This window comes from Capricornis sumatraensis, chromosome 6, assembly GCF_032405125.1.
Source record: "Capricornis sumatraensis isolate serow.1 chromosome 6, serow.2, whole genome shotgun sequence".
NCBI lineage: Eukaryota > Metazoa > Chordata > Mammalia > Artiodactyla > Bovidae > Capricornis > Capricornis sumatraensis.
The window spans coordinates 8,638,241-8,665,558 of record NC_091074.1 but is presented as its reverse complement, the minus strand read 5'-3'; the positions used below and the strand labels follow the sequence as shown (position 1 = coordinate 8,665,558).

Sequence of the window (27,318 nt, the reverse complement as noted above, 5' to 3'; positions counted from 1 at the left end):
TCCTCTGGTTGAATTCCAGAGTACTGAAATGGTTGTTTGTGATTGTTTTGTCCAGCTTTATTAGGACAGAATTTGTTGACCGTCTGTTCCATCATACCAAAGTGAAAATTCTAATGGTAAAATTCTGAAAAAAGTGAAAATTCTGGTGGCGCAGGTGAGATGAACTTCACCTCCAAGTCCCTTAACACCTGTGACAATTCAAGTATGATGAGAGTCCCGAATGGAAAAGACGGAAGTGAAAGTGAAAGTGAAGTCGCTCGGTCGTGTCCGACTCTTTGCAACCCCATGGACTGTAACCTACCAGGCTCCTCTGTCCGTGGGATTCTCCAGGCAAGAATACTGGAGTGGGTTGCCAGTTCCTTCTCCAGGGGATCTTCCCAACCCAAGGATTGAACCTGGGTCTCCCGCCTTGCAGGCAGATGCTTTAACCTCTGAGCCACCAGGGAAGCCCCGGAAAAGACAGAAATGGCAGCAAAAATATTTGAAACAATAATGGCCAAAACTTCCCAAATTTGATTAAAATACTCACACACATGCACACATATGGGAGTGGGTTGCCAGTTCCTTCTCCAGGGGATCTTTCCTATCCAGGGAATGTATCTCTTACATCCACCTGCACTGGCAGGTGGGTTCTTTACCACTTAGCACCACCTCAGTTCAGTTCAGTCAGTCAGTCAGTCATGACTGACTCTTTGCAACTCCATGAAATGTAGTATACCAGGCTTGTCCATCATCAGCTCCTGGAGATTGCTCAAACTCATGTCTACCAAGTTGGTGATGACATCCAACCATCTCATCCTCTGTCATCCCCTTCTCCTCCTGCCTTCAATCCAGCCCAGCATCAGGGTTTTTTCCAGTGAGTCAGTTCTTCACATAAGGTGGCCAAAGTATTGAAGCTTCAGCTTCAGCATCAGTCCTTCCAATGAATACTCAGGACTGATTTCCTTAGGACTCACTGGTTTGATCTTCTTGCAGTCCAAGGGACTCTCAAGAGTTTTCTCCAACATCACTATTCAAAAGCATCAGTGGATTGCTACATCAAAGTTGCTGAAAGAGTGGTTTCAAAAGTGCCACCTGGGAAGCCATATTTATATATATAAATCTACAGACCTCAGAAGCTAAACAAGCCACAGGTAAATAATCCAAAGAGAGAATTTCCTGGCAGTCCAGTGCTTAGGACTCTGCACTTTCATTACCACAGCCCAGGTTCAACCCCTCGTCAGGGAACCAAGATCCTCCAAGCTGCAATACATGGCTAAAAAACAAATAAAGAAACAAACACAACACAGTTCCACACCTAGACACGTTACAGCAAAAACTGTTGAAGACAAAGAGAAAATCTCTAAAGCAGCATGAAAAAGAAAATGAGTTACTACTTATAGTAGGACCCAACAAACTTACTGTGTAAAGGAACATAAATATAAGATAAATATTTTAGATAAGATGGTCTGTGTTACAACTACTCAACTCTGCCACTGTAGAACAAAAGCTTTCACATTCAGTCGGCACTGCTGTGGTCCAAGAAAATTTTACATTTGACTTTCATACAGTTTTCATGTGGAACCAAAAACATACTTTCTAGAAATGCAAAAAAAAAAAAAAAATTTAGTACACAGATCACATAAAAACAGGTAGTGGGCCAGATTAAGCCTGTGGACCATAGTTTACAGACCCTCTGACATCAAGTGAACTAAAATACTTATTAACAACTCTCTTCCCATCAGATGTAATAGATGCCAGAAGGCAATATAATGATATATAAAAAGTGCTGAAAAAATTATTTAAAAATCTAGAATGCACACCAAATATTTTATATACCAAATTCTAAGACAAAGAGACCCACCAACAGTTACCCTGCATTGATATTTTCATGTCAACTCTTCTTAAAATTATATTAACTTAGTAAGCTGGAAATCAGCATTTTTTAAAGCATTCACAAGTTTATAGATATAAAAGCATGCTACAGATTACAACATACAACACACAATAAGACAGAAATAAATGCCAAACAAAGATCATTGCATCTGAGTAGCTAAGACATGGTGACTGTCAGCTGCGCAAAGGAAGGTGAAGATTTAATGTCATCGTATTAATGCACTGGGCTCCCTTGGTGGCTCTGTGGTGAAGAGTCCATCTGCCAGTGCAGGAGACACAGGGGATGCAGGTTCGATCCCTGGGTCAGAAAGATCCCCTGGAGTAGGAAATGGCAACCCACTCCAGTATTTTTGCTTGGAAAATTCTGTTAGGAGAAGCACACTGACTGAAACTGCCCACCCTGGCCAGGCACCATAGTAACCATTTGCATGAGTTGTTTTAAGACAGGAGGTCCTGGAAAGGAAAGCGGAACTAAGAAGCTACCACCAACCACCAGAAGAGTTCAGGAAAGGTCAAAAGGTGACCACGTATTCAACCACCTCCCAGAATCCTTCTCTCTGGCATCCGTCTTGACTGAGCAATGTGTGCACCACCAGGAAAGACTCTGAGTCAGAATGACTGGCCAAAGACAACCTGGAAACTAATCTCATCACCATATAACCCAAGACTGCGAGCAATGTGGCAGAGCAGTTCTCCTGAGTTCACTTACCCAACTGCTCTCCGCCCAGACACCCCTTCCCAATAAAAATCTTTCTCTGTCAGCATATGTGTCTTCTCGGACAATTCATTTCCAAGTGTTAGACAAGAGACCACTTCTGGGGCCTGGAAGGTGTCCCCCTTCCTGCAACAATTCCATGGACAGAGGAGCCTGGTGGGCTACAGTCCACAGGGCTGCAAAGCGTCAGACACGACAGAGGGATTGAGCACACAAATATACATCATGTATTACAAGTACTTTTAGTGAATGGTACTTATTTTAATAATTATATGACACACAAAAGCATAATGAGATGGTAACAAGTAGGAAGGCTAGGGGACCCCAAGTGGAGGAAATAGACTGCAAGTGGAGGATTTTGTTTGTTTTGTTTTTTCCTTCTCTATACAAATGAAAAGTTTTCTTTTAACTATGTATTTGCTTGGAAATCTGTCTTTCTTTAAGACTCATGTCAATTGTTTTATGGCCAGGGATGTTAACTTTGTGCAAATGCCATCTCAAAATGCATGTTGTGGGAGAGAGGACTGATACAACTCTCTCAGTTTTCAGGTGATTCTTTAACAGATATATAACTCCTTGCTAAAAACTAGCACACTTTCTGCCCTCTTCTGAAGCCTATGTCAGAGGCTGCCTCTATCGCTTTATACTTAAAAAAAATTTATTACACAAAAGCTTCAAGTGATCAAGCCTCATCTCTGACCCTGGATGGATATCCTCTCCTCCGAAGGTCACGATTTGCAGCGTAGCTCACGGCTTAACGACTTGCAGCAGCAATCTTTCAGTAGGTTCTTGGTACCATGGTAAAAACACCATTAGGAAATTGTCAAAATCATATAAAATGAGACTGGAACACCTTATAAAGCAAACAATGTCAATTTGCTTATAGTCAGAACTTTACTTCCTTTTCAAGTGCAGAGCAATCATGCCTCAAAGTGCCTGTGTACTCTGCCAAAAATGCCTGAAAAACAACTTTATCCATCCATCCACCTCACTTCTCAAGAGAAAACACTGGTTATGCAAAGGAAGCAAATAGGCTGGACTGTGGAGCTGATGAGACAGGCTACATGTCTGTTATATGAACATATATGTTGAGAGTAAGTAAGGAGGTATAGGAAAACTGAATGTGGCAGCAAAGAGTTTGAAGAACATTCTTTGGATTAGCAGATCACCATGCAGAGAAAAGATGGGGTGGTAGGAAGAAATAGTGAGTCCTTGAATTTTTAGCAGGATTTCTGAAATGTGAGTTTACAAAAGAAAATCTGCAAATTGCAAAAAATAAAATTCTTCACTCATAAGAATTAATATTAAGCACATCTTTATTGAAATACATCCTCTATTTAAATAGACTTTAAGACTTTTAAAGAAATTTAATCAGATGACTTTATATTAAAATCAGATCAGGCACTCTAAAAGGATACACGTTTTGACAAGAGGGTAGAATATCAAACAGGAATGTAAGACAAGAGAGAAGTCATTTTTATGTATGAGCTATTAGTACTATTGGAAGGTTAAGGCCATTACGTAAGGCCAACTTTATGGTTTTGCTTCAGTGTATTAGGGGTGGAGACCTTTCTGATGGTGCCTAATTAACAAACTAAAGCTGTAATCTAGAACATGACCACATGAGAGAGGCAACAAATCTCACAGAGAAAATAATAAGTTAATTCTTGGGAATTCCCTGGTGATCCAGTGGTTCAGGATCTGCCTTCCGGTGCAGGGGATGCAGATTCAGTCTTTGTCACGGAATTAAAATCCCACATGCCATGGACAACTAAGCCCACGCATGCACATGTCACAACTAGAGTCCATGTGCTCTGCAGATGCCATGCAGCAACCAGAGATAAGGTCACATACCACAATAAAGAGCCTGTGTGCCACAACTAGCAAAAACAAAACAAAACAAAAAATGTTTTTAAAAAGACGTAAATTGTTCTACACTACTTAAATCAGTCCTAAGGAATGCTAGGATGCAGTCAGACTACAAAATATGATTGTGTGTATACCACAGTATATCTCCAAACTCTGATCTCAGGACTTTTTCTTGCCTTGGAAACAGAACAGAGTACTTGCTATCTACTAGCTACAGGAGAAGTTGGGGCAGGGGTAAGGAATACACGTGAACCATCATCCTGAAATTATACCAAGGTGGATGACAGAATCAAGATTCCAAGAACTGGAAACAGGATATTAGTAAACTCCATCATAAAGGAAGAGAATAACAAACTCCAGCTGTCATGAAACAAACCCTGTATTTGCCCCTTCCTTTTTGAACAACCTAAACTGTGGAAAATTCTGAAAGAGATGGGAATACCAGACCACCTGACCTGCCTCTTGAGAAACCTATATGCAGGTCAGGAAGCAACAGTTAGAACTGGACATGGAACAACAGACTGGTTCCAAATAGGAAAAGGGGTAAGTCAAGGCTGTATATTGTCACCCTGCTTATTTAACTTATATGCAGAGTACATCATGAGAAATGCTGGGCTGGAAGAAGCAGAAACTGGCATCAAGATTGCCGGGAGAAACATCAATAACCTCAGATATGCAGATGACACCACCCTTATGGCAGAAAGTGAAGAGGAACTAAAAAGCCTCTTGATGAAAGTAAAACTGGAGAGTGAAAATCTTGGCTTAAAGCTCAACATTCAGAAAACAAAGATCATGGCATCTGATGCCATCACTTCATGGAAAAGATGGGGAAATAGTGTCAAACTTTATTTTTTGGGGCTCCAAAATCACTGCAGATGGTGACTGCAGCCATGAAATTAAATGACGCTTACTCCTTGGAAGAAAAGGTATGACCAACCTAGACAGCATATTGAAAAGCAGAGACATTAATTTGCCTACAAAGGTCTGTCTAGTCAAGGCTATGGTTTTTCCAGTGGTCATGTATGGATGTGAGAGTTGGATTGTGAAGAAAGCTGAGCACTGAAGAATTGATGCTTTTGAACTGTGGTGTTGGAGAAGACTCTTGAGAGTCCCTTGGACTGCAAGGAGATGCAACCAGTCCCTTCTGAAGGAGATCAGCTCTAGGATTTCTTTGGTGGGAATGATGTTGAAGCCTGAAACTCCAGTACTTTGGCCACCTCATGTGAAGAGTTGATTCACTGGAAAAGACTCTGATGCTGGGAGGGATTGGGGGCAGGAGGAGAAGGGGACAACAGAGGATGAGATGGCTGGATGGCATCACTGACTCGATGGACGTGAGTCTGAGTGAACTCCAGGAGTTGGTGATGGACAGGGAGGCCTGGCGTGCTGCGATTCACGGGGTCATAAAGAGTCAGACACGACTGAGCGACTGAACTGAACTGAATACTATCACTTCTCTGTCCAACCAGAAAAGGCAGAAAGTGGAGGGTGTATGCCAGAGCAAATCTTTCTTTTTAAAAAAAGGAGTAAACCAGTTCTCCCACATCAAAAAAAACAAAGAAACCAACAAAGTTACCCAACTATGGTGTAAAGTCTGGAGGAGACAATAAAGTAAAAGACATTTAGTTTAATTTAGAAACACCAAAAGCTTAGAAAAAGCATGAGAACATGGGCTTCCTTTGTGGCTCAGCTGGTAAAGAATCTGCCCACAACGTTTGATCCCTGGGTTGGGAAGATCTCCTGGAGAAGGGAAAGGCTACCCACTCCAGTACTCTGGCCTGGACAATTCCATGGATTGTATAGCCCATGGGGTTGCAAAGAATCGGACACAACTGAGCAACTTTCACTAACTGAGCAATACTTTGTCTATGACACTGTAGAGTGACACTAGCAAATCTGTACTTCTCACATAACTAATCATTTTAACCAAACCTTTGCAAGCAGTAAAACTGCTCAGAATCTGCAAAGAGGCACTTGAACAGCATTTTAGCTGCCTTCTAAGATTGCATTCCAGATCTAATAGGGACACAGAAACCCTAAGAAAATTATCTGTTTTGGGCAGTAAGAAAGACGATATACTAGACCCCTGGGGCACTTTAGCTAATCAATTAAATTTAAAGTGAAGTGAAGTTGCTCAGTCGTGTCCAACTCTTTGCAACCCCATGGACTGTAGCCTACCAGGCTCCTAAGTCCATGGGATTTTCCAGGTAAGAATACTGGAGTGGGTTTCCATTTCCTTCTCCAGGAGATCTTCCCAACCCAGGGATTGAACCCAGGTCTCCCGCATTGTAGGCAGATGCTTTACAGTCAGAGCTACCAACAGGGATCTGATAATCTGGCAGCAGCTGGCGACAGCGCAGGTGCAAGGGTGTCAGCTACGCAACAGCACAGGGGTGGCCAAGAGGAGCTACCCCACGTCCAAGGAGCAGCTGGGAGAAGCTACCAAACGCACAAGCTCAGGGATAGCTGCCAAGAGGAGCTACCCCATATCCAAGGTAATGAGAGTGGCTGCACTTTGCTGGAGTAGCCGTGAAGAGATACCCCATGTCCAAGGTAAGAAAATCCAAGTAAGACGGAAGGTGCTGAGAGGGCAGACAGATTGCATCCACAATCACAGACAACTAGCCAATATGATCACACGGACCACAGCTTGTTTAACTCAATGAAATTAAGCCATTCTGTGTGGGGTCACCCAAGACGGAGGGGTCATGGTGGAGAAGGCTGACAGAATGTGGTCCACTGGAAAAGGGAATGGCAAACCACTTCAGTGTTCTTGCCTTGAGAACCCTATGAATAGTATGAAAAGGTAAAAAGTTAGGACACTGAAAGATGAACTCCCCAGGTCAACAGATGCCCAATATGCTACTAGAGATCACTGCAGAAGTAACTCCAGAAAGAATGAAGGGATGGAGCCAAAGCAAAAACAATACCCAGTTGTGGATGTGACTGGTGATAGAAACAAGGTCCGATGCTGTAAAGAGCAATATTGCACAGGAACATGGAATGTTAGGTCCATGAATCAAGTCAAACTGGAAGTGGTCAAACAGGAGATGGCAAGAGTGAACATTGACATTCTAGGAATCAGCAAATTAAAGTGAACTGGAATGGGTGAATTAAACTCAGATGACCATTATATCTACTACTGTGGGCAGGAATCCCTTAGAAGAAATGGAGTAGCCATCATGGTCAACAAAATAGTCAGAAATGCAGTACTTGGATGCAGTCTCAAAAATGACAGAATGATCTGTTTGTTTCCAAGGCAAACCATTCAATATCACGGTAATCCAAGTCTATGCCCCGACCAGTAATGCTGAAGAAGCTGAAGTTGAATGGTTCTATGAAGACCTACAAGACCTTTTAGAACTAACACCAAAAAAAGATTTCCTTTTCATTATAGGGGACTGGAATGCAAAAGTAGGAAGTCAAGAAACACCTGGAGTTAACAGGCAAATTTGGCCTTGGAGTACAGAATGAAGCAGGGCAAAGGCTAATAGAGTTTTGCCAAGACAACACACTGGTCATAGCAAACACCCTCTTCCAATAACACAAGAGAAGACTCTATACATGGACATCACCAGATGGTCGACACCAAAATCAGATTGATTATATTCTTTGCAGCCAAAGATGGAAAAGCTCTATACAGTCAGCAAAAACAAGACCAGGAGCTAACTGTGGCTCAGAACATGAACTCCTTATTGCCAAATTCAGACCTGGGGAAAACTACTAAAACATTCAGGTATGACCAAAATCAAATCCCTTATGATTACACAGTGGAAGTAAGAAATGGATTTAAGGGACTAGATCTGATAGAGGGCCCGATGAACTATGGATGGAGGTTTGTGACATTGTACAGGAGACAGGGATCAAGATCATCCCCAAGAAAAAGAAATGCAAAAAAGCAAAATGGCTGTCTGAGGAGGCCTTACAAATAGTTGTGAAAAGAAGAGAAGTGAAAAGCAAAGGAGAAAAGGAAAGATATACCTGTTTGAACTCAGAGTTCCAAAGAATAGCAAGGAGAGATAAGAAAGCCTTCTTCAGCGATCAATGCAAAGAAATAGAGGAAAACAACAGAATAGAAAAGACTAGAGATCTCTTCAAGAAGATTAGAGATACCAAAGCAACATTTCATGCAAAGATGGGCTCGATAAAGGACAGAAATGGTATGGACATAACAGAAGCAGAAGATATTAAGAAGAGGTGGCAAGAATACACAGAAGACCTATATAAAAAAGATCTCCACGACCCAGATAATCACGATGGTGTGATCACTCACCTAGAACCAGACATCGAGAATGTGAAGTCAAGTGGGCCTTAGGAAGTATTACTACGAACAGAGCTAGTGGAGGTGATGGAATTCTAGTTGAGCTATTTCAATTCCTAAAAGATGATGCTGTGAAAGTGCTGCACTCATTATGCCAGCAAATTTGGAAAACTCAGAAGTGGCCACAGGACTGGAAAAGGTCAGTTTTCATTCCAATCCCAAAGAAAGGCAATGCAAAAGAATGCTCAAACTACTGCACAATTGCACTCATCTCACACGCTAGTAAAATATTGCTCAAAATTCTCCAAGCCAGGCTTCAGCAATACGTGAACCATGAAATTCCAGATGTTCAAGCTGGTTTTAGAAAAGGCAGAGGAACCAGAGATCAAATTGCCAAAGCCGCTGGATCATCAAAAAAGCAAGAGATTTCCAGAAAAACATCTATTTCTGCTTTATTGACTATGCCAAAGCCTTTGACTGTGTGGATCACCACAAACCGTGGAAAATTCTTAAAGAGATGGGAATACCAGACTACCTGACCTGCCTCTTGAGGAACCTGTATAAAGGTCAGGAAGCAACAGTTATAACTGGACATGGAACAACAGACTGGTTCCAAATTGAGAAAGGAGTATGTCAAGGCTGTATAATGTTACCCTGCTTATTTCACTTATATGCAGAGTACATCATGAGAAACGCTGGGCTGGATGAAGCTCAGGGTGGAATCAAGATTCCTGGGAGAAATATCAATAACCTCAGATATGCAGATGACACCACCCTTATGGCAGAAAGTGAAGAAGAACTAAGGAGCCTCTTGATGAAAGTCAAAGAGGAGAGTGAAAAAGTTGGCTTAAAGCTCAACATTCAGAAAACTAAGATCATGGCATCCGGTTCCATCACTCTTGGCAAATAGATGGGGAAACAGTGGCTGACTTTATTTTTGGGGGCTCCAAAATCACTGCAGATGGTGACTGCAGGCATGAAATTAAAAGATCCTTAGAAGGAAAGTTATGACCATCCTAGACAGCATATTAAAAAGCAGACATTATTTTGTCAACAAATGTCTGTCCAGTCAAGGCTATGGTTTTTCCAGTGGTCATGTATGAATGTGAGAGTTGGACTGTAAAGAAAGCTGAGGGCAGAAGAATTGATGCTTTTGAACTGTGGTGTTGGAGAAGACTTTTGAGAGTCCCTTGGACTGCAAGGAGATCCAACCAGTCCATCCTAAAGGAAATCAGACCTGGGTATTCATTGGGAGGACTGATGCTGAAGATGAAACTCTAATACTTTGGCCACCTGATGTGAAGACCTGACTCATTTGAAAAGACCGTGATGTTGGGAAAAGATTGAGGGCAGGAGGAGAAGCGAATAACAGAGGATGAGATGGCTGGATGGTGCCGGGAGCCAGTGTGAGGAATCCCGCCCGTGACAAGGTCATGAGGAAGGAAGCTGACATACGCAAGGCGTGCTCAGACTTCAGGGACCCCTCTGGAAATTCCTAAGCATGTACCCCAACAAAAATCTGCCGGCTTTTGTGCTCTGCTTTTCCGCTTTTCTTATATTGTCTGGAAAAAAGTCAATTCAGGGTTTTAGTCTTCTGCCTTTGAAAGGGATGTTTCAGTTAAACCCCTCTGATAGCTCTCTAGCCTGCCTAACAGGTTCCCCAGACCTCTTACAGCTTGTGAATTGCTTACAGCCCCAGCTTGTGAATTGCTTACAGCCCCCCAACCGCGAGAGACATCTTAAAGATACAGAGCCTTTTCTAAAGAGTTAAAAATTATATTGGTAGAGGGTTTTCACTGTTGACTCAAGGATTGCTGCCAGACCTCCATATTCTTTATCTTTTAGGCACCTGGAAGGATGTTAATGTAAGCAAGATGTAGAAAAAGATACATAGTAGTTTTGATGTTAGCAACACTAGACTTTTGAGTTAATTGCTTCTCTTTTGCTGTAAATCACTGTACTCCCTCTACTTGTTATAAGTTGCTGTATCCTTGCTGTGTAAGAATGTAACTTTATTTAGTGCTTTCTGAGAGTGGCACCAGACCTCGGGAAGATCAACACAAATAAGCCTTGTGGTTGACAAACCCTTATTAGAAAAAAGGCTGTAAAATGTCAATTGGCCCTTTTGGCTGGAAGATGATGTAAATTACCTGAGACTTGTGTATACAATTAGGTATGCAGAGAAAAAAGCCTGGTTTTGATAAGAGTCTGGACTGCTAACGCTGCATAACTTTGTGTTACCCATTGATCTCCATGTTTTATCAAAAGTATAAAAGGCCTTCTGAACAATAAAGGACGGGACCAGATTCTTGGACCAGTTTCTCGGACTAGTCTCTGCCTGGTTTCTTGGGAATCTGGCTCCCCCCATGTCTCTCTCTCTCTCTTTTTTTCTCCCTTTTCTTCCCTCTGCTCTTTACTTTAATTTCAGGCTGAATTTCCATCTGGGGCACGGAGGCTTGCCAGGTCTACTTATTTGCCCTGGTTATTAAGATCCGCGCGAAAGGGAGCTTAAGGCGAGGCACCCTTAGATATTCAAGCGGGCACCGGTGGCCCAACGTAGATGGTGCAAATTCCTTGTCTGGAATTTTATTGGTCTTCCGCGTAAACCAAGCTATTCAGCCCTCTTTCTCCACTTAATCTTCCTACTGCACTATAGTTTCTTAATCTAATCTTATATTAATAAATAAACAAGTCTTTCCACGCCAACGCCGTCCACCCTTCGAATTCCCTGGATCCACCGGGGCAGGACCCCGGCAGGATGGCATCACCGACTTGATGGACATGAGTTTGGGTAAACTCTGGGAGTTGGTAATGGACAGGGAGGCCTGGCATGCTGCGGTTCATGGGGTTACAAAGAGTCGGACATAATTGAGCGACTGAACTGACTGACTGACTTATAATCTGGTATAGGGTCAAAATTTCCCAAGGATTTTAACTGTCTGGAAGATGGGTTTAGAATTTCTTATATGATATCAAAAAGACTAAAGTATTCCTCATTTCACTTTGAATTTTTATCAAATAAAGAATGGTTACAGAATAACTTCTGCATTGAGAAACCTGATGAACAACTATAAGTACAGACAACTGGTTGCATCAGAAAAGTACTATTTTGAAACTCTGAACTTTGCAACCTAAAGACACTTGAGGAGGGGTGGGCGGGAATCAGAAAACATGGGTCAAAAATTAAATTATAACAGTCTGTTAAAATGAATAGACTGGTGTGTCTATATTTATATTAAAAATATGTCTTAGAGAAGCAATCACTCAAGACACGTGTGCCTGTAACACGTACATTTATTCAAAGAAAATGCGCATTTTACACCTTTGTCCCAGGCAGCCCTAGGCACTAGGGACATAGTGAAGAACATGGCAGGCAGGATCTCATGAAACTTGAAATGGAGACCACTCATCCCTCATTAACTAATAACCAATAACCTTCTACAGTAAAGGATTAATGAAGAAAAAGGCAATGCAATGAAAAAGAATAAAACAGAGGATTAAAAACACAGGCAGTTTAACTTACTATTTCATCCAAGATGTGATTTTAAATGTGCTAGAAGAATTAAAACCTTTAAAAAGTGTATAGCAATGTAATAAGTAAAGGTAATAGTCACCCTCTCAAATTCTCTATTTTCTAAACCTAATTTGGGAACAAAGTTTACCTGGATCCAAAGGGATTCTCTGGTAAGGCAAAATGGTGACTGGGAAGAGTTAATCAACAATGATTTTTATAAAACAATTTAAGACAACTGAACTCTTAAGGGCAATTTAAAAATACCTTTATTAAAACTGAGTGTCAATAGACTTAAAGTCTACACCCCAATCTTTTCTTCAGCATCTCCCTTTCCTCTAACCACATCATATATCAGACCTCGGGATCAAATGGTCTCTGCAAAGAAATGGCCAAAGGTCAGCTACAAAAATGGAATTCTTCCTTCTTTCATTCATCACTGTCACTGTTATATAGCACTTACCGATCTCCTATTACTATGTTCTTAACTCAAAGGCTGTTACACCCATACTAAGTTACAAACTTCAACAAAGCATTGCAATGTTTTCCTCTAGGACTTCTAAAAGATTTTCCTAACTATGCAGACTAGAGTTCATACACAAGCACTCCCAAGATTCTGGTTCAGTGGAAGCAGTCCTGCTACCCAAGAATATTTAATAAGGAGATATTTTGTTGCAGGTGGTTCACAGTCTACAGTGGAAACAACACAATTAAACAGTCTTAAGTTACTGTCAAGAGCTACTCTCAAACACATACCTAGATATATAGCTCATATGCTTAAGGATGTCCCTGCTCTCATAAACAAGGACTTGATTCAGCAATACTTACAGTTAACATTGAAGTTGTCAATAGGCCCCATGCAAAGAATTCAAGGAAGATGACAACAGCAGCATGGTATACACTTGGTCGGCCAAAGCCTTGTAGCTAAAAAAAAAGAAGAAAATTATTATGAAAAACAGTAAACAGTTAAAAGAAACCCATTATCCTAAAATGGTACTTAACACATACAAGCTGTATAAACTTAGGACCTACCCATATTAAATAGTATGGGTAGGTCCTACCTATTTTCCAGTAGTCATGTATGGATACGAGAGTTGGATGATAAAGAAAGCTGAGCACCAAAGAATTGATACTTCAGAACTGTGGTGATGGAGAAGACTCTTGAGAGTCCCTTGGACTGCAAGGAGACCAAATCAGTCAATCTTAAAAGAAATCAGTCCTGAATGTTCATTGGACGGACTGATGCTGAAGCTGAAGCTCCTTTACTTTGGTCACCTGATGTGAAGAGTTGACTCATTAGAAAAGACCCTGATGCTGGGAAAAACTTAAGGCAAGAGGAGAAGGGGACAATAGAGGAAGGGATGGTTGGATGGCATCACTGACTCAATGGACATGAGTTTGAGCAAGTTATGGGAGTTGGTGATGGACAGGAAAGACTGGCATGCTGCAGTCCATGGGGTCGCCAAGAGTCGGACAGGACTGAGCGACTGAACTGAACTGATATTATTTAAGATAAAGCTTCATTCTGTGGTATCCCTGATTTCTTCATCTTCCCTTATGGAAGATGTCAAGACTATATATTTTCTACTTGGCCTGTCAATGTATATAACTGGAACTCTGGTAGAAAATCAACTGGGTCTTCAAGAGGCTCAGGTTCCAGGACCTGAATATTCTGTCTAAAGACACTAATTACGGGTTCCTTAGCCATTTGGCCTAAGTCTGAAGTTACCCTTGTTACATGAGAGAGGAAGACAGGGAGTCAACACTAAAAAGCTTCAGGGGCAGCACAGATGATTTAAAATGATAGGAGCTGGGGGAGGAACAATAAGGATTAGGTCAAATCTGCAAACACACTTTGATACATAAAGGTGTCAAAATCTAGCTTTCTGTTTCCCTTTTGTTTTAAAACTGTGCCTATTCTGATAATTTTCTTCAATTTATGATTTCTGGAGATAAAATCTAAAAGTCCACTGAATTAATGTTCTTTGACTCTGTGACAATGGTTATTACAAGATCAAATGCTTTATTAGCATTTTGTACTGGAAGTGATACTTACAAAAGACTCTGTAAAATCCCCTCTTCCCATGCTTTTCATACTTTAAAAGGTAAAAGCATATCTGCATGGTTTAATTAGAATCTAACCATGAGTAAATGATCAAATTCAGATTATGAGACATCTATAAGTCAACCAGCCTGGTCTCCTTAAAAATGTCAATGTCATAAAAGACCAAAGTAAAGGTAGGAGACTAGTACAGATTAAAGCAGACAAGTTATGACAACCAAATGGGGGATCCCGGACTGGATCCTGGATAAAAAGGACACGAGAGGGAAAAGCTCTAAATATGTAATATATATTAGATAATCATATGGCATTAATGTTACTGCAACTTATGGCTATCAAGTGATTTATCAAAAAAGGAGGTACATGTATACTTTCGAAAGCAAATGACACAAAATTTAATTTTGTTAATTGTTGAGCCTTGATGAAGGGAAGAACTATTCATTTTACTATTCTTCAAATTTTTTATTGTTTTGAAAATTTTCAAAAATTTCAGGCCAAGAACAATTGTTATTAAAAATCCAAACTTGTAAATTTCTAGATTTTCTCAACAACTAATAATAAGTAGTTTTAAATACCACTTAAATAAAGACATTTGCAAAACAGAAAGCATTTTACAAAATTTTAAAAACAAAAAAGGACCTTTAAGTACCAAACAATTAAAACAAAGAAAGACCTTTATTATAACACAACCTTCAAACCAGGTTTTGAAACAGGAGGGTAGAGGGCACAATCTTTAGAAGAATCACATAGCCTAGGATATATAGAACATAAACTGGTTAGAATCAACTAGGTCTCCTAAGAAACCTATGTGCAGGTCAAGAAGCAACAGTTAGAAGCAGACATGTAATGACTGGTTCCAAGTTGGGAAATGAGCATGACAAGACCATATACTGTCACCCTGTGTATTTAACTTATATACACACCGAGTACACCATGTGAACTGCCAGGCTGGATGAATCACAAACTGGTATCAAGACTGCAGGGGAAAATATTAACAACCTCAGATATGCAGATGATACCACTCTAATGCCAGAAGCTAAAGAGGAACTAAAGAGTTTCTTGATGGGGGTGAAAGAGGAGAGTGTAAAAGCTAGCTTGAAACTCATCATTAAAAATACTAAGATTAGGCATCCAGTCTCATCACTTCATGGCAAATAGAAGAGGTTAGAGTGAAAACAGTGACAGATTTTATTTTCTTGGGTCCCAAAATCACTGCAGATAGTGACTGCAGCCATGAAATTAAAAGACACTTGGTCCCTGGAAAGAAAGCTATGATAAACCTAGACAGCATATTAAAGAGAAGAGACGTCACTCTGCCAACAAAGATCTGTATAGTCAAAGATATGTTTTCCCAGTAGTCATATAAGAATGTGAGTTGGTCCATAAAGAAAGCTGAGCATCCAAGAATTGATGCTTTCTGGCTGTGATGCTAGAGAAGACTCTTGAGAGTCCCTTGGATGGCAAGGAGATCAAACAAGTCAATCCTAAAGGAAATCAACTGTGAATATTCATAGGAAGGGTTGTGGCTGAAGCTCCAATACTTTGGCCACCTGATGCAAAAAGCCAACTCACTGGAAAAGACCCTGATTCTGGGAAAGAGTGAACGCAAAAGAAGGGGGCAGCAGAGGAGGAGATGGTTAGATAGTATCACTGACTCAATGGACATGAACCTGAGCCAACTCCAAGAGACAGTGGAAGACAGAAGAGCCTGGCGAGCTATAGTTCATGGGGTCTGTCCATCACTGAATTCTTTCTGTGACACAACATTAAGAACCCAAGCTTCATTAAGTCCTGAGCCCAGGTGTGTAATCTCAGTTAAAACAGAGGTGAGTTCAAGTCACATCTGAGTTGTAACTGCACCAATTATAGAGTAGCTTTTCATTCTAGCTCCTTCATCTCTTGCAAGGTAGCCAGAGCAACCATTTAAATGTAAACTGATCCTCTTCGCCACCCTCCCTGGCTCGTACTGCCTGGAGCGACACATCTGGCACATCCAACACGGTCCTACACTCCCTATTTCCTTTGTTATCTGCTAAGGTTTTCTAGAAGATGTCTAACAAACTTCATTTTTGTTTACTGTCTACCTCCCATAGACTGGAAATGTAAATGCCATGAAGGAAATGGATTTTTTACATCTGTTTTGTTCAGAGATGTACTCCAAATAGTACAACCCACTATAACAAGCCCTCAATAAAATGCAGGTGAGATGGAAGAAGGAGCTCTTTGGAAAATAATGGTTTTTCTCTGGTCTCTTAAACCACAAAATCTAGAATTTAGAAAAAATGACCCATATTCCTCAAAGACATGGTATGGAGAAGATAAAAAGGAGAACCACATATTACATTAGTATACAGAGTAAAACAAATTTGAGCAATACTAGCCAAAAGCAACATGTGGATTTTGGGTTTTGGCCAAAAGGAAAAATTGAGTCAATTGTGAAGTAAAACTCACATTTTAAACTAAGATAAGAAAAAATCAAACATAATAAATCTTCTCTGCCCTCTGGCCTCCCCTCTCCCCACTGTGGATAGTTTATTTGCCTTATGCATCAACCAAACCTTTCCCATCAGTAGAAATTTCCCCTCATTCATAAATGGCAACATTCTCCTAAGATAACACCTTAAATATAACATTCTTTCTTGATTAAGGGGTCACATGGCTCTCAGAAATGGATTGTGTAAGCTGTAAATAATGTTAGTTGATATATAGCCCCTCTGTCTCAAAAACACTGGATATAACTGTGTCTTGATCTCTGAAGGAGTGCAATGATGTAACTGTGTATGGACCAGACGATTTTCAGAGTTTTCTGACATGCTCCTCCTGGTTAAAAACCTCATGCTTAGCTCAAAAAAAATTTCATTTCTTTCTTAGAGCAATTAAGTTTTCATCAACCCAATCATAGAAATTTGAAAACAGAATAGGTATTAAGTGATACTCAAGACTTATACTCATCATAATGGTACTGAAGACTTCTTTAAGTCCTTAAATCTTAGAGTTACAAGCTAATGTATTAAATTTTTTAAACAGAAGATATTTCTAATCTGTTTTAAAATCTACAAAATGAAAACAAAAGCAGAGGTAATGATAAAAATAAATTTTAAGAAGTAAATAGCTTATACACATTTACCAATAATTTCCAAATTATCTAGGGCTAAATTACCCACCCCACACTGCAAAGAATCTATCTCAAAACGTGGATGAATATATGTCAACAAATTGCATAACTATCATTATAAATCGTTCATTTTATCAATCATCATGCACATAGAATTTTTTAAAAAAGCTAATAAAAAACCCAAAATCTTTGAAAACTGCTCACACTAAGAAGCAAAGGAGGGTCATCTTTTTCTCATTTGCAGTTTCTGTGGTTTAGTGTAGTACTCTTTCCCAGGCAAGTTCTATTTATGAAGACCACTGGGATAGAGATCCACATGGCTACAATGCTAATTAAATATAAAAACAGGCACTCAGTTTGTGGGCATATATCATTAGACAATTATGCTATGTTTAACACCTTGCAAAAAAAGACAACCCGCCTTTTGTTCAAATAGTAAAAGTTTATACCTGTCAGTTAAAAATTGTTTAAATTAACATCTCTTCTAAAATGCGAACACTTTCTTTCATCTCTATGTAAACTACTTTAATTATCATTCATTCCTAGCAAATACGAATATGGCTTGACAGCCAGGCCTTGATATAGTGGGAATTTTGTGTGGGCAACTGTATAGGAGACGGTGACAAAAATAAATCTGCTTTCCTTCCAATTCCTCCTTAAGTTCTCCGTGTCTAGTATGCTGATGAAAAAAGCAGCACATGCTTCTTTAAATTATGAGCTAATTAGAAATGATTTGCTAAACTTTCAATTAATTAAAAGTTTTAATTAAATTACTAAAAAAGTTACTAGACTTTTAATTAAACTTTTAATTATTTCCAGTTGAGCATGATGTAGCAAAGCCTCTCTGGATCAGTTCAATGTCTCCCCTCTCCATTTTCAGTCATCAGTCAGTTCAGTTCAGTCACTCAGTCATGTCCAACTCATTGTGACCCCATGGACTGCAGCATGCCAGGCTTCCCTGTTCATCACCAACTCCAGGAGCTTCCTGTGTGTGTATGTGTATTAGTTGCTCAGTAGTGTCCACCCCAGGGACTGTAGCCCGCCAGGCTTCTCTGTCCAAGGAATTCTCCAGGCAAGAATATTGGAGTGGATTGCCATTCTCTTCACCAGAGGAACTTCCCAACCCAAGGATCGAACCCTGGTCTCCTGTCTCACAGGCAGATTCCTTACCATTTGAGCTACAGGGAAGTCCTGTAGAAGACTTCAAAAAATGAACTACAGATTCTTCCTATTCCTGTACACTAAAACTTTTAACAGTTATGACTGTGCTGTAAATTCCATTAGGTTTATTTCTCCACTTCCTAAGATATGGAGGGGCTTACCAACTTGATCTAACCAACATATATCAGATAAAGTAACAACACAGACCTCTGACGAAGGCCTCCAGAGGCCTTCAAGACCGCAGAGAAATTCCATCTCGGCATACAAGGATGAGAGCATACGAGACTCTCCCTATGAGGCCGTCTAGATCAACCAAGGGCCTGATACGGGCAAGGCCAGCTGAAATCATCCAACTCCGATCAAGCCAGCAGATGACTGAAAAAGTATGAGTAACTCCCTCCACCCCCTTAAAAAAAGAAAAATGCAGTGAAGAAACCCACACTGAGATGAACTAAAACTGCTAATCCAAAGAATACTTGTTTTAAGTCACTAAATTTTAGGGTAGTTCCTTATAAAAAGCAAATACTAATAGGAACTGATATAACCACCACCCCCTTGCCCTCATGATTAAACTCAAAACTGTTTTGAGTATCCTCTGTAGCTCCCCAATCTCACCCTTAGTCCAAACATAACTCAATGAAAAATGTGTGAGATTAAAGAATAACCTCTATCACAAACATCCTTTTTTACTTTTATTTTAAAAAGTAGATGGAGTAATCATTATATTTATTATAGATGTTTGCATTTATGAGGTTCCTTGGTGGCTCAGATGGTAAAGCGTCTGCCTGCAATGCAGGAGACCCGGTTCGATCCCTGGGTTGGGAAGATCTCCTGGAGAAGGAAATGGCAACCCACTTCAGTATTCTTGCCTGGAGAATCCCACGGATGGAGGAGCCTGGTTGGCTACAGTCCACGGGGTCGCAAAGAGTTGGACACAACTGAGCGACTTCACTTTCACTTTTCACTTTTGCGGTTACAAAGAGAAACAAGAATTTCTGAGAAATTTTTTGAACACTAAGCTACAAAAAATTAGTTCAAAGTAACAGTGGTGGCGGGAGCAGGAGAACGAGGGTGACATCTGGACTTAAAATATAAGCATGTGAAACAGGCTACAATATGAATGAACCTTGAGGATACTATGTTAAGTGAAATAAACCAGTCACACACACTGAAAAACAAATACCTTATGGTTCCACTTATACGAGGTATCTAGAGTAGCTGAACATAGAAACAAAATGTAGAATGGTGGATGCCAGATGGAGTAGGGCGAAAGAGGAAATTGTTACTTACTGGGTATAGTTTACTTTGGAAGATGAAAATGTTCTGTTAACAATGCAAATATTCTTAATACTACTGAACTGTACACTTAGAATTTAACTTCTTAATTGTTTCATATTATCTATATTTTACCACAATTAAAGAAAGTTTATATGTACATACATATATGCCTGCAACATGGGAGACCCGGGTTCGATCCCTGGGTCAGAAGAGCCTCTGGAGAAGGAAACGGCAACCCACTTCAGTACTCTTGCCTGAAAAACTCCATAGACAGAGGAGTCTGGTAGGTTATAATCTGTGGGGTTGCAAAGGGTCGGACACGACTGAGTGAGTTCACTTACACATACATATATATGTAGATTATATATATATGCATGTGGATATTCAAAATCATGTAAGAGACCTCCAAAGAGCATTTTTTTCCTCCTTTGGAGAAGAAGATCTGCAAAAGCGGCTGAAACTGAAGGAAAGGAAGCCTGTGTTATTAAAGATGATGAGAGGACCATATGGATTAAGACCTATTTCTTTCAAACATAAACCCCAAACAGAGACATCCAAGAGCAGCCAAAGGTCTAGACATGTCTTAGAGTTTCCAGTCACACACAGGGTGCTCCAGGGTGCTTATTACAGGAGTTATTTTTTTTAACTTATGATGATTTTCCTAGGATATTCAAAGTTAGCTTGTAGGTAAATAAAAGGCATGGTCCATAACTTTCTGTTTAAAAGACTGTATATTACCCATTATAGGAAAAGAGTAAGCACTCATTTTTTTTCTTTTAATGTGAGGAATTAACATTGTATTGCTTAAGAAGGAAAACAACTTCAACTCTCAGCTCTCTTAATTAAGCCTACTGTGATTCTCTCCTCAGGAGATGTGCCTAGACGTTTAACATCACTCTGGCTATACAGGAGTTTGTTAAAAAGTGAAAATGTTCGTCACTCAGCTGTCTTTGATTCTTTGTGACCCATGGACTGGAGCCCGCCAGGCTCCTCCATCCATGGAATTCTCCAGGCAAGAATACTGGAGTGGGTAGCAATTCCCTTCTGCAGGGGATGTTCCCAACCCAAGGATCAAACCTTTGTCTCCTGTACTGCAGGCAGATTCTTTACCTCTGACCACAGGAGTTTGTATTGTGTATTGTACTGTTGTGCAATACACAATGCAAAACAAGTACTCCCTGGACTTCATTCAAAGCCAGACACAGCAATCAACCAATGAATCACTGCACATATAATCCTAAAGTTACCTAATGAGCTTAACACAAAAAGCCAAAATATCAAATACATGAAAGGCATTATTAAGGGAATTAAATACTTGGACTTAGCACATCTCTTTTATCTTAATGTTTTATATAACAGTAGAGACTAATAGTTCAGTCACTCAGTCGTGTCCGACTCTTTGTGACCCCATGAACCGCAGCACACCAGGCCTCCCTGTCCATCACCAACTCCTGGAGTCTACCTAAACCCATGTCCATTGAGTTGGTGATGCCATCCAGCCATCTCATCCTCTGGCGTCCCCTTCTCCTCCTGCCCCCAATCCTTCCCAGCATTAGGGTCTTTCGCAATGAATCAACTCTTTGCATGAGGTGGCCAAAGTATTGGAGTTTCAGCTTCAACATCAGTCCTTCCAATGAACACCCAGGACTCATCTCCTTTAGAATGGACTGGGTGGATCTCCTTGCAGTCCAAGGGACTCTCAAGAGTCTTCTCCAACACTGCAGTTCAAAAGCATCAATTCTTCGGCGCTCAGCTTTCTTCACAGTCCAACTCTCACATCCATACATGACTACTGGAAAAACCATAGCCTTGACTAGATGTACCTTTGTTGGCAAAGTAATGTCTCTGCTTTTAAATATGCTATCTAGGTTGGTCATAACTTTCAATACTAAGAGAGTTAATTTTTAGGTAGGTTGATAGAGAGTCCAGGACCCTTGAGGAAGAGGAGGAGGCAACCCTTTTTTTTTTACATTCTTTCCTCTTAGGCCTCTGAGTTGCTATGGCAACAATCTATTTGCCTAAGACTAACTCTAACCTCAGGGCTAATGATTATACAACAAAACAATGTATCTTATTCAGAAACCTGTTTTTCTTCAAAAACCTATGCCCTTGATTATATGGATACAATATATCCCAACCAAAGACATCTTGTTCAGAGACCTGCTCCCCTTGGTTAATCTTGTTTTGATGTTATCTCAAGATGTATGTTGAGGAAGAGGAGCCTGGTAAAACTTTCACAACCTTGAGGTATATATACCTTGAGGTATATATAATATCCCACTAAAGCAGCAAGGGTGGGTACACTCCTACCCCCTTCCAGTGCCTTTCCCTGAAAGCTCCTCTCTATTCTTTCACTTTAATAAAATCTCTGCTAAACAAAGCTCTGAAAGACTGAGGCTGCGTCTTTTGTCCCAGAGTGAATTCTCCTTCAGAGACCTTCTCCTTCGAATTCCAACACCATTCACCATAAGCTATCACTAATGAGTTAACTATCTTTCTGCATTCCTTTTTATGGACTAGACATACATAAAAACATTACAACTCTTACATGAACATATGAAAGTCATAAAACATTAAAGTAAGGGAATATATTAATTAATATATGTTCTACCCTGCATAGGCAATCACAATGCTAGCAATGTGTCAATATTTTTATACATGTACATTATAGGTGTAAACATTCTTTTACATAAATGGTAACAGAATATGTATCTTCTTTCTTCTTTATGAATACCTTAACCTATTTTTCCATGTCACTGTATACAAATTCTTGTTCTCTGTAACTGATACACTGTATTCCACTGTATGAAAATACCATTATTTTAACCATTCCATGTTGATGGATATCAATGGAGTTTTGTCCTTTTCAGTGTTGTTGAAATAATAATTTTTATTTTAAAACATTTTAAAGATAATTTTAAACCTACAGAAACCAGTAGTCTTTGTATATCCCTTATGAGCTTTCCCAAATGATAACATATTAAATAACTATGGTATAATTATTCAAACCTGGATGCTTAACATCACTACACTACTTTAGCTAATTCACGAATCTTATTTGAATTCACTTTTTCCCCACTAATTTATTTTTCCTAGTTTAGGATCTAGTTAAGGATTTCACACTGCATTTAATTCTCATATTTCCTTAGACTTTTCCAATCTGAGATGATTCCTAAGATTTTTATTTTATATTTGCATGATCTTGACACTTTCAAGAAGCACTGGTATATACTTTACCAGTTATTTTGTAGAATGTCCTTCAATTTGAATTCGTCTAATGAACTCTCATGATTAGGTTAGTGATAATCACTAAAAATGTTTAATGAGATATAATTCATCTTTCCATATATTCACAAAGTTTTAAAACCATCACCCAAAAAGAAGTCCCATACTCATGAGCAGTCACTCCCCATTTTCTCCTCACCCCATCCCCTGGTAACAATCAAACTTCTAAATCTGTCTCCACAGATTTGCCTACTCTAGAATAATTTATAAACAGAATTCACAAATAGAATCATATGACACGTGGCTTATTGTGTCTTGCTGCTTCCATTCAGCATAATATTTTCAAAGTTCATCAATGTTCGTTATTCAATTCTATGGCCAAATAAAATTCCACTGTGAGAATGTACCGCATTCTGCTTATTCATTTATCAGTTTGATAGACACTTGAATTCGTTCTACCTTTGGCTATTACAAATACTGCTAGTATAAACACTGATATACAAATTTCTGTAGAACATAATTCTCTTGGCTATGCATTGAGGAGTAGAACTGCTGGGACAATTAATGTCCTTTTATATATACAAACGTACAGTATTCTAAGATAAATTCCTAAAAGTGGAATCGTAGGGCCAAAGGTTAAACACACTTTAAATTATAATCCGTAAGAAATAATTATAATAAAAAGCAATACAAACTGTTAGTGGAAAAAAAAAATCACTTCAGATTACATCAGCTAATCAACAAATGTCTCTAACACACACAATGCTTCTTAAAAAAAAAAAAAAAAAAAACAAGAAAGACTAAAAACCCAACAGTAAAATGGGCAAAAAACAAACTGTTCATAGAATAAGGTATTATATCAAATAGCCCTTCAACAACTTCATTCATAAAAAGAAAACTGCAAATTGAGCTTTACTCAGATAATGTCTCATTGTCAGATCAGGCAATCTTCCAAAGTTTGACAATATTCCCTCATATTGCTAATCACATGAAAAATCATACAATGTGGCAACATCTAGCAAAATTACTTACATATTTATCCTTCAAAGCAAGAATTCCACTTTAGGGATCTGTCCCAAAGACAAAACAGGAATAATATGAGGTTCATATAGACAGGGCACTGGACACTTGAATAGGGTTTCCCCCTCAAGGGACTCAGTTCATTCACTAAAGTAATACCAGAATCAGTTCAGTTCAGTCACTCAGTCATGTCTGACTCTTTGCAACCCCATGAACTGCAGCACACCAGGCCTCCCTGTCCATTACCAACTCCCAGAATTCACTCAGACTCATGTCCATCGAGTCAGTGATGCGATCCAGCCATCTCATCCTCTGTCGGCCCCTTCTCCTCCTGCCCCCAATCCCTTCCAGCATCAGAGTCTTTTCCAGTGAGTCAACTCTTCGCATGAGGTGGCCAAAGTACTGGAGTTTCAGCTTTAGCATCATTTCTTCCAAAGAAATCCCAGGGCTGATCTCCTTCAGAATGGACTGGTTGGATCTCCTTGCAGTCCAAGGGACTCTCAAGAGTCTTCTCCAACACCACAGTTCAAAAGCATTAATTCTTTGGTGCTCAGCCTTCTTCACAGTCCAACTGTCACATCCATACATGACCACTGGAAAAACCATAGCCTTGACTAGATGGACCTTAGCTGGCAAAGTAATGTCTCTGCTTTTGAATATGCTATCTAGGTTGGTCATAACTTTTCTTCCAAGGAGTAAGCGTCTTTTAATTTCATGGCTGCAGTCACCATCTGCAGTGATTCTGGAGCCCAAAAATATAAAGTCTGACACTGTTTCCACTCTTTCCCCATCTATTTGCCATAAAGTGATGGGACCAGATGCCATGATCTTAGTTTTCTGAATGTTGAGCTTTAAGCCACCTTTTTCACTCTCCACTTTCACTTTCATCAAGAGGCTTTTTAGTTCCTCTTCACTTTCTGCCATAAAGGTGGCGTCATCTGCATATCTGAGTTTATTGATATTTCTCCCGGCAATCTTGATTCCAGCTTGTGTTTCTTCCAGTCCAGTGTTTCTCATGATGTACTCTGCATATAAGTTAAATAAGCAGGGTGACAATATACAGCCTTGACGTATTCCTTTTCCTGTTTGGAACCAGTCTGTTGTTCCATGTCCAGTTGTAACTGTTGCTTCCTGACCTGCATATAGGTTTCTCAAGAGGCAGGTCAGGTGGTCTGGTATTCCCATCTCTTTCAGAATTTTCCAGTTTATTGTGATCCACACAGTCAAAGGCTTTGGCATAGTCAATAAAGCAGAAATTGATGTTTTTTCTGGAACTCTCTTGCTTTTTCCATGATCCAGCGGATGTTGCCCACTTGACTTCATATTCCAGGATATCTGGCTCTAGATGAGTGATCACACCATCGTGATTATCTGGGTCATGAAGATCTTTTTTGTACAGTTCTTCCATGTATTCTTGCCACCTTTTCTTAATATCTTCTGCTTCTGTTAGTTCCAGACCATTTCTATCCTTTATCGAGCCCATCTTTGCATGAAATGTTTCCTTGGTATCTCTAGTTTTCTTGAAGAGATCTCTAGTCCTTCCCATTCTGTTAGTTTCCTCTATTTCTTTGCATTGATTGCTGAAGAAGGCTTTCTTATCTCTTCTTGCTATTCTTTGGAACTCTGCATTCAGATGCTTACATCTTTCCTTTCCTCCTTCGCTTTTCACCTCTCTTTTCACAGCTATTTGTAAGGCCTCTCCAGACAGCCATTTTGCTTTTTAGCATTTCTTTTCCATGGGAATGGTCTTCATCCCTGTCTCCTGTACAATGTCATGAACCTCTTTCCATAGTTCATCAGGCACTCTATCAATCAGATCTAGGCCCTTAAATCTATTTCTCACTTCCACTGTATAATCATAAGGGATTTGGTTTAAGTCACACCTGAATGGTCTAGCGGTTTTCCCTATTTTCTTCAATTTAAGTCTGAATTTGGTAATAAGGAGTTCATGATCTGAGCCACAGTCAGCTCCTGGTCTTGTTTTTGTTGACTGTATAGAGCTTCTCCATCTTTGGCTGCAAAGAATATAATCAATCTGATTTCAGTGTTGACCAACTGGTGATGTACATGTGTAGAGTCTTCTCTTGTGTTGTTGGAAGAGGGTGTTTGCTATGACCAGTGCATTTTCTTGGCAAAACTCGAGTAGTCTTTGCCTTGGTTCATTCCGCATTCCAAGGCCAAATTTGCCTGTTACTGCAGGTGTTTCTTGACTTCCTACTTTTGCATTCCAGTCCCTATAATGGAAAGGACATCTTTTTGGGGTGTTAGTTGTAAAAGGCCTTGTAGGTCTTCATAGAAGTGCTCAATTTCAGCTTCTTCAGCATTACTGGTAGGGGCATAGACTTGGATTACTGTGATATTGAATGGTTTGCCTTGGAAACGAAGAGAGATCATACCAGAATAGAACATAGTAAATCCACACACTAGAGTATTATACAGTAATTACATACTGCTTTGGAGCAATGATCAGAATATGTTGTTAAGGAATAAAAAGCAAGGTACATACAGTACTTTTTAATCTAAGAGATCCAATACCATTAATACCTATGCACACACATATATTTGCTTATAATAAAAATCAAAACACAGGTGGAAGGAAGCATCCAAAGCAGTATCCAAAAAAAACCAGTTATACACGTGAGAAGGAGGGAGAGAAATGGGAGTGAGAGATGAAAGTAAGATTTCGTATCTTGTTTTATGTATTTGGTTTTGGAACGAAGGATTATAGATGCTTTGAAAGTGAAAGTCACTCAGTCATGTCCTACTCTTTGCGATCCCATGCAGCCCGCCAGGCTTCTCTGTCCCTGGAATTCTCCAGGCAAGAATAATTGGAGTGGGTAGCCATTCCCTTTTCCAGGGGATCTTCTTAACCCTGGGATCGAACCTGGGTCTCCTGCACTGCAGGCAGATTCTTTACCATCTGAACCTAAAATAAAATTAAATCCAAATGAAATAAATCAACTTGTGTATCAAGGTGCTGTTTAGTTGCTTTAAAATACAGAATTTGAATGGATGTCCTAAGGATCAAAAAAAAACAAAAAACAAAAAACACTAAGCTGTTTTAAAGTAATCATGTTGGTACTAGAAACACTTTTATTTTCTGAAACTTCAAATGTATCTAGTAGCACACAGTAAATAAGTTACTATGCTATTATCTCTAGGAACTAAGATTTTCATAGTAAGAGAAAAAGATACAAATGTAAAATGAAAGAAGTAAAATCTTGAA

At 39.7% G+C, this 27,318-nt stretch overlaps 1 protein-coding gene across 1 annotated transcript in view; it reads right to left on the bottom strand.

Annotated features, from left to right (window-relative positions):
• MFSD14B (major facilitator superfamily domain containing 14B) overlaps nucleotides 1-27,318 on the bottom strand; it is a 123,077-nt gene that overhangs the window by 63,586 nt on the left and 32,173 nt on the right. Inside the window, exon 2 of the mRNA XM_068974114.1 lies at nucleotides 13,060-13,155. Coding sequence (XP_068830215.1) covers nucleotides 13,060-13,155 — 96 coding nt within the window. The remainder of the gene's footprint in view (nucleotides 1-13,059; nucleotides 13,156-27,318) is intronic.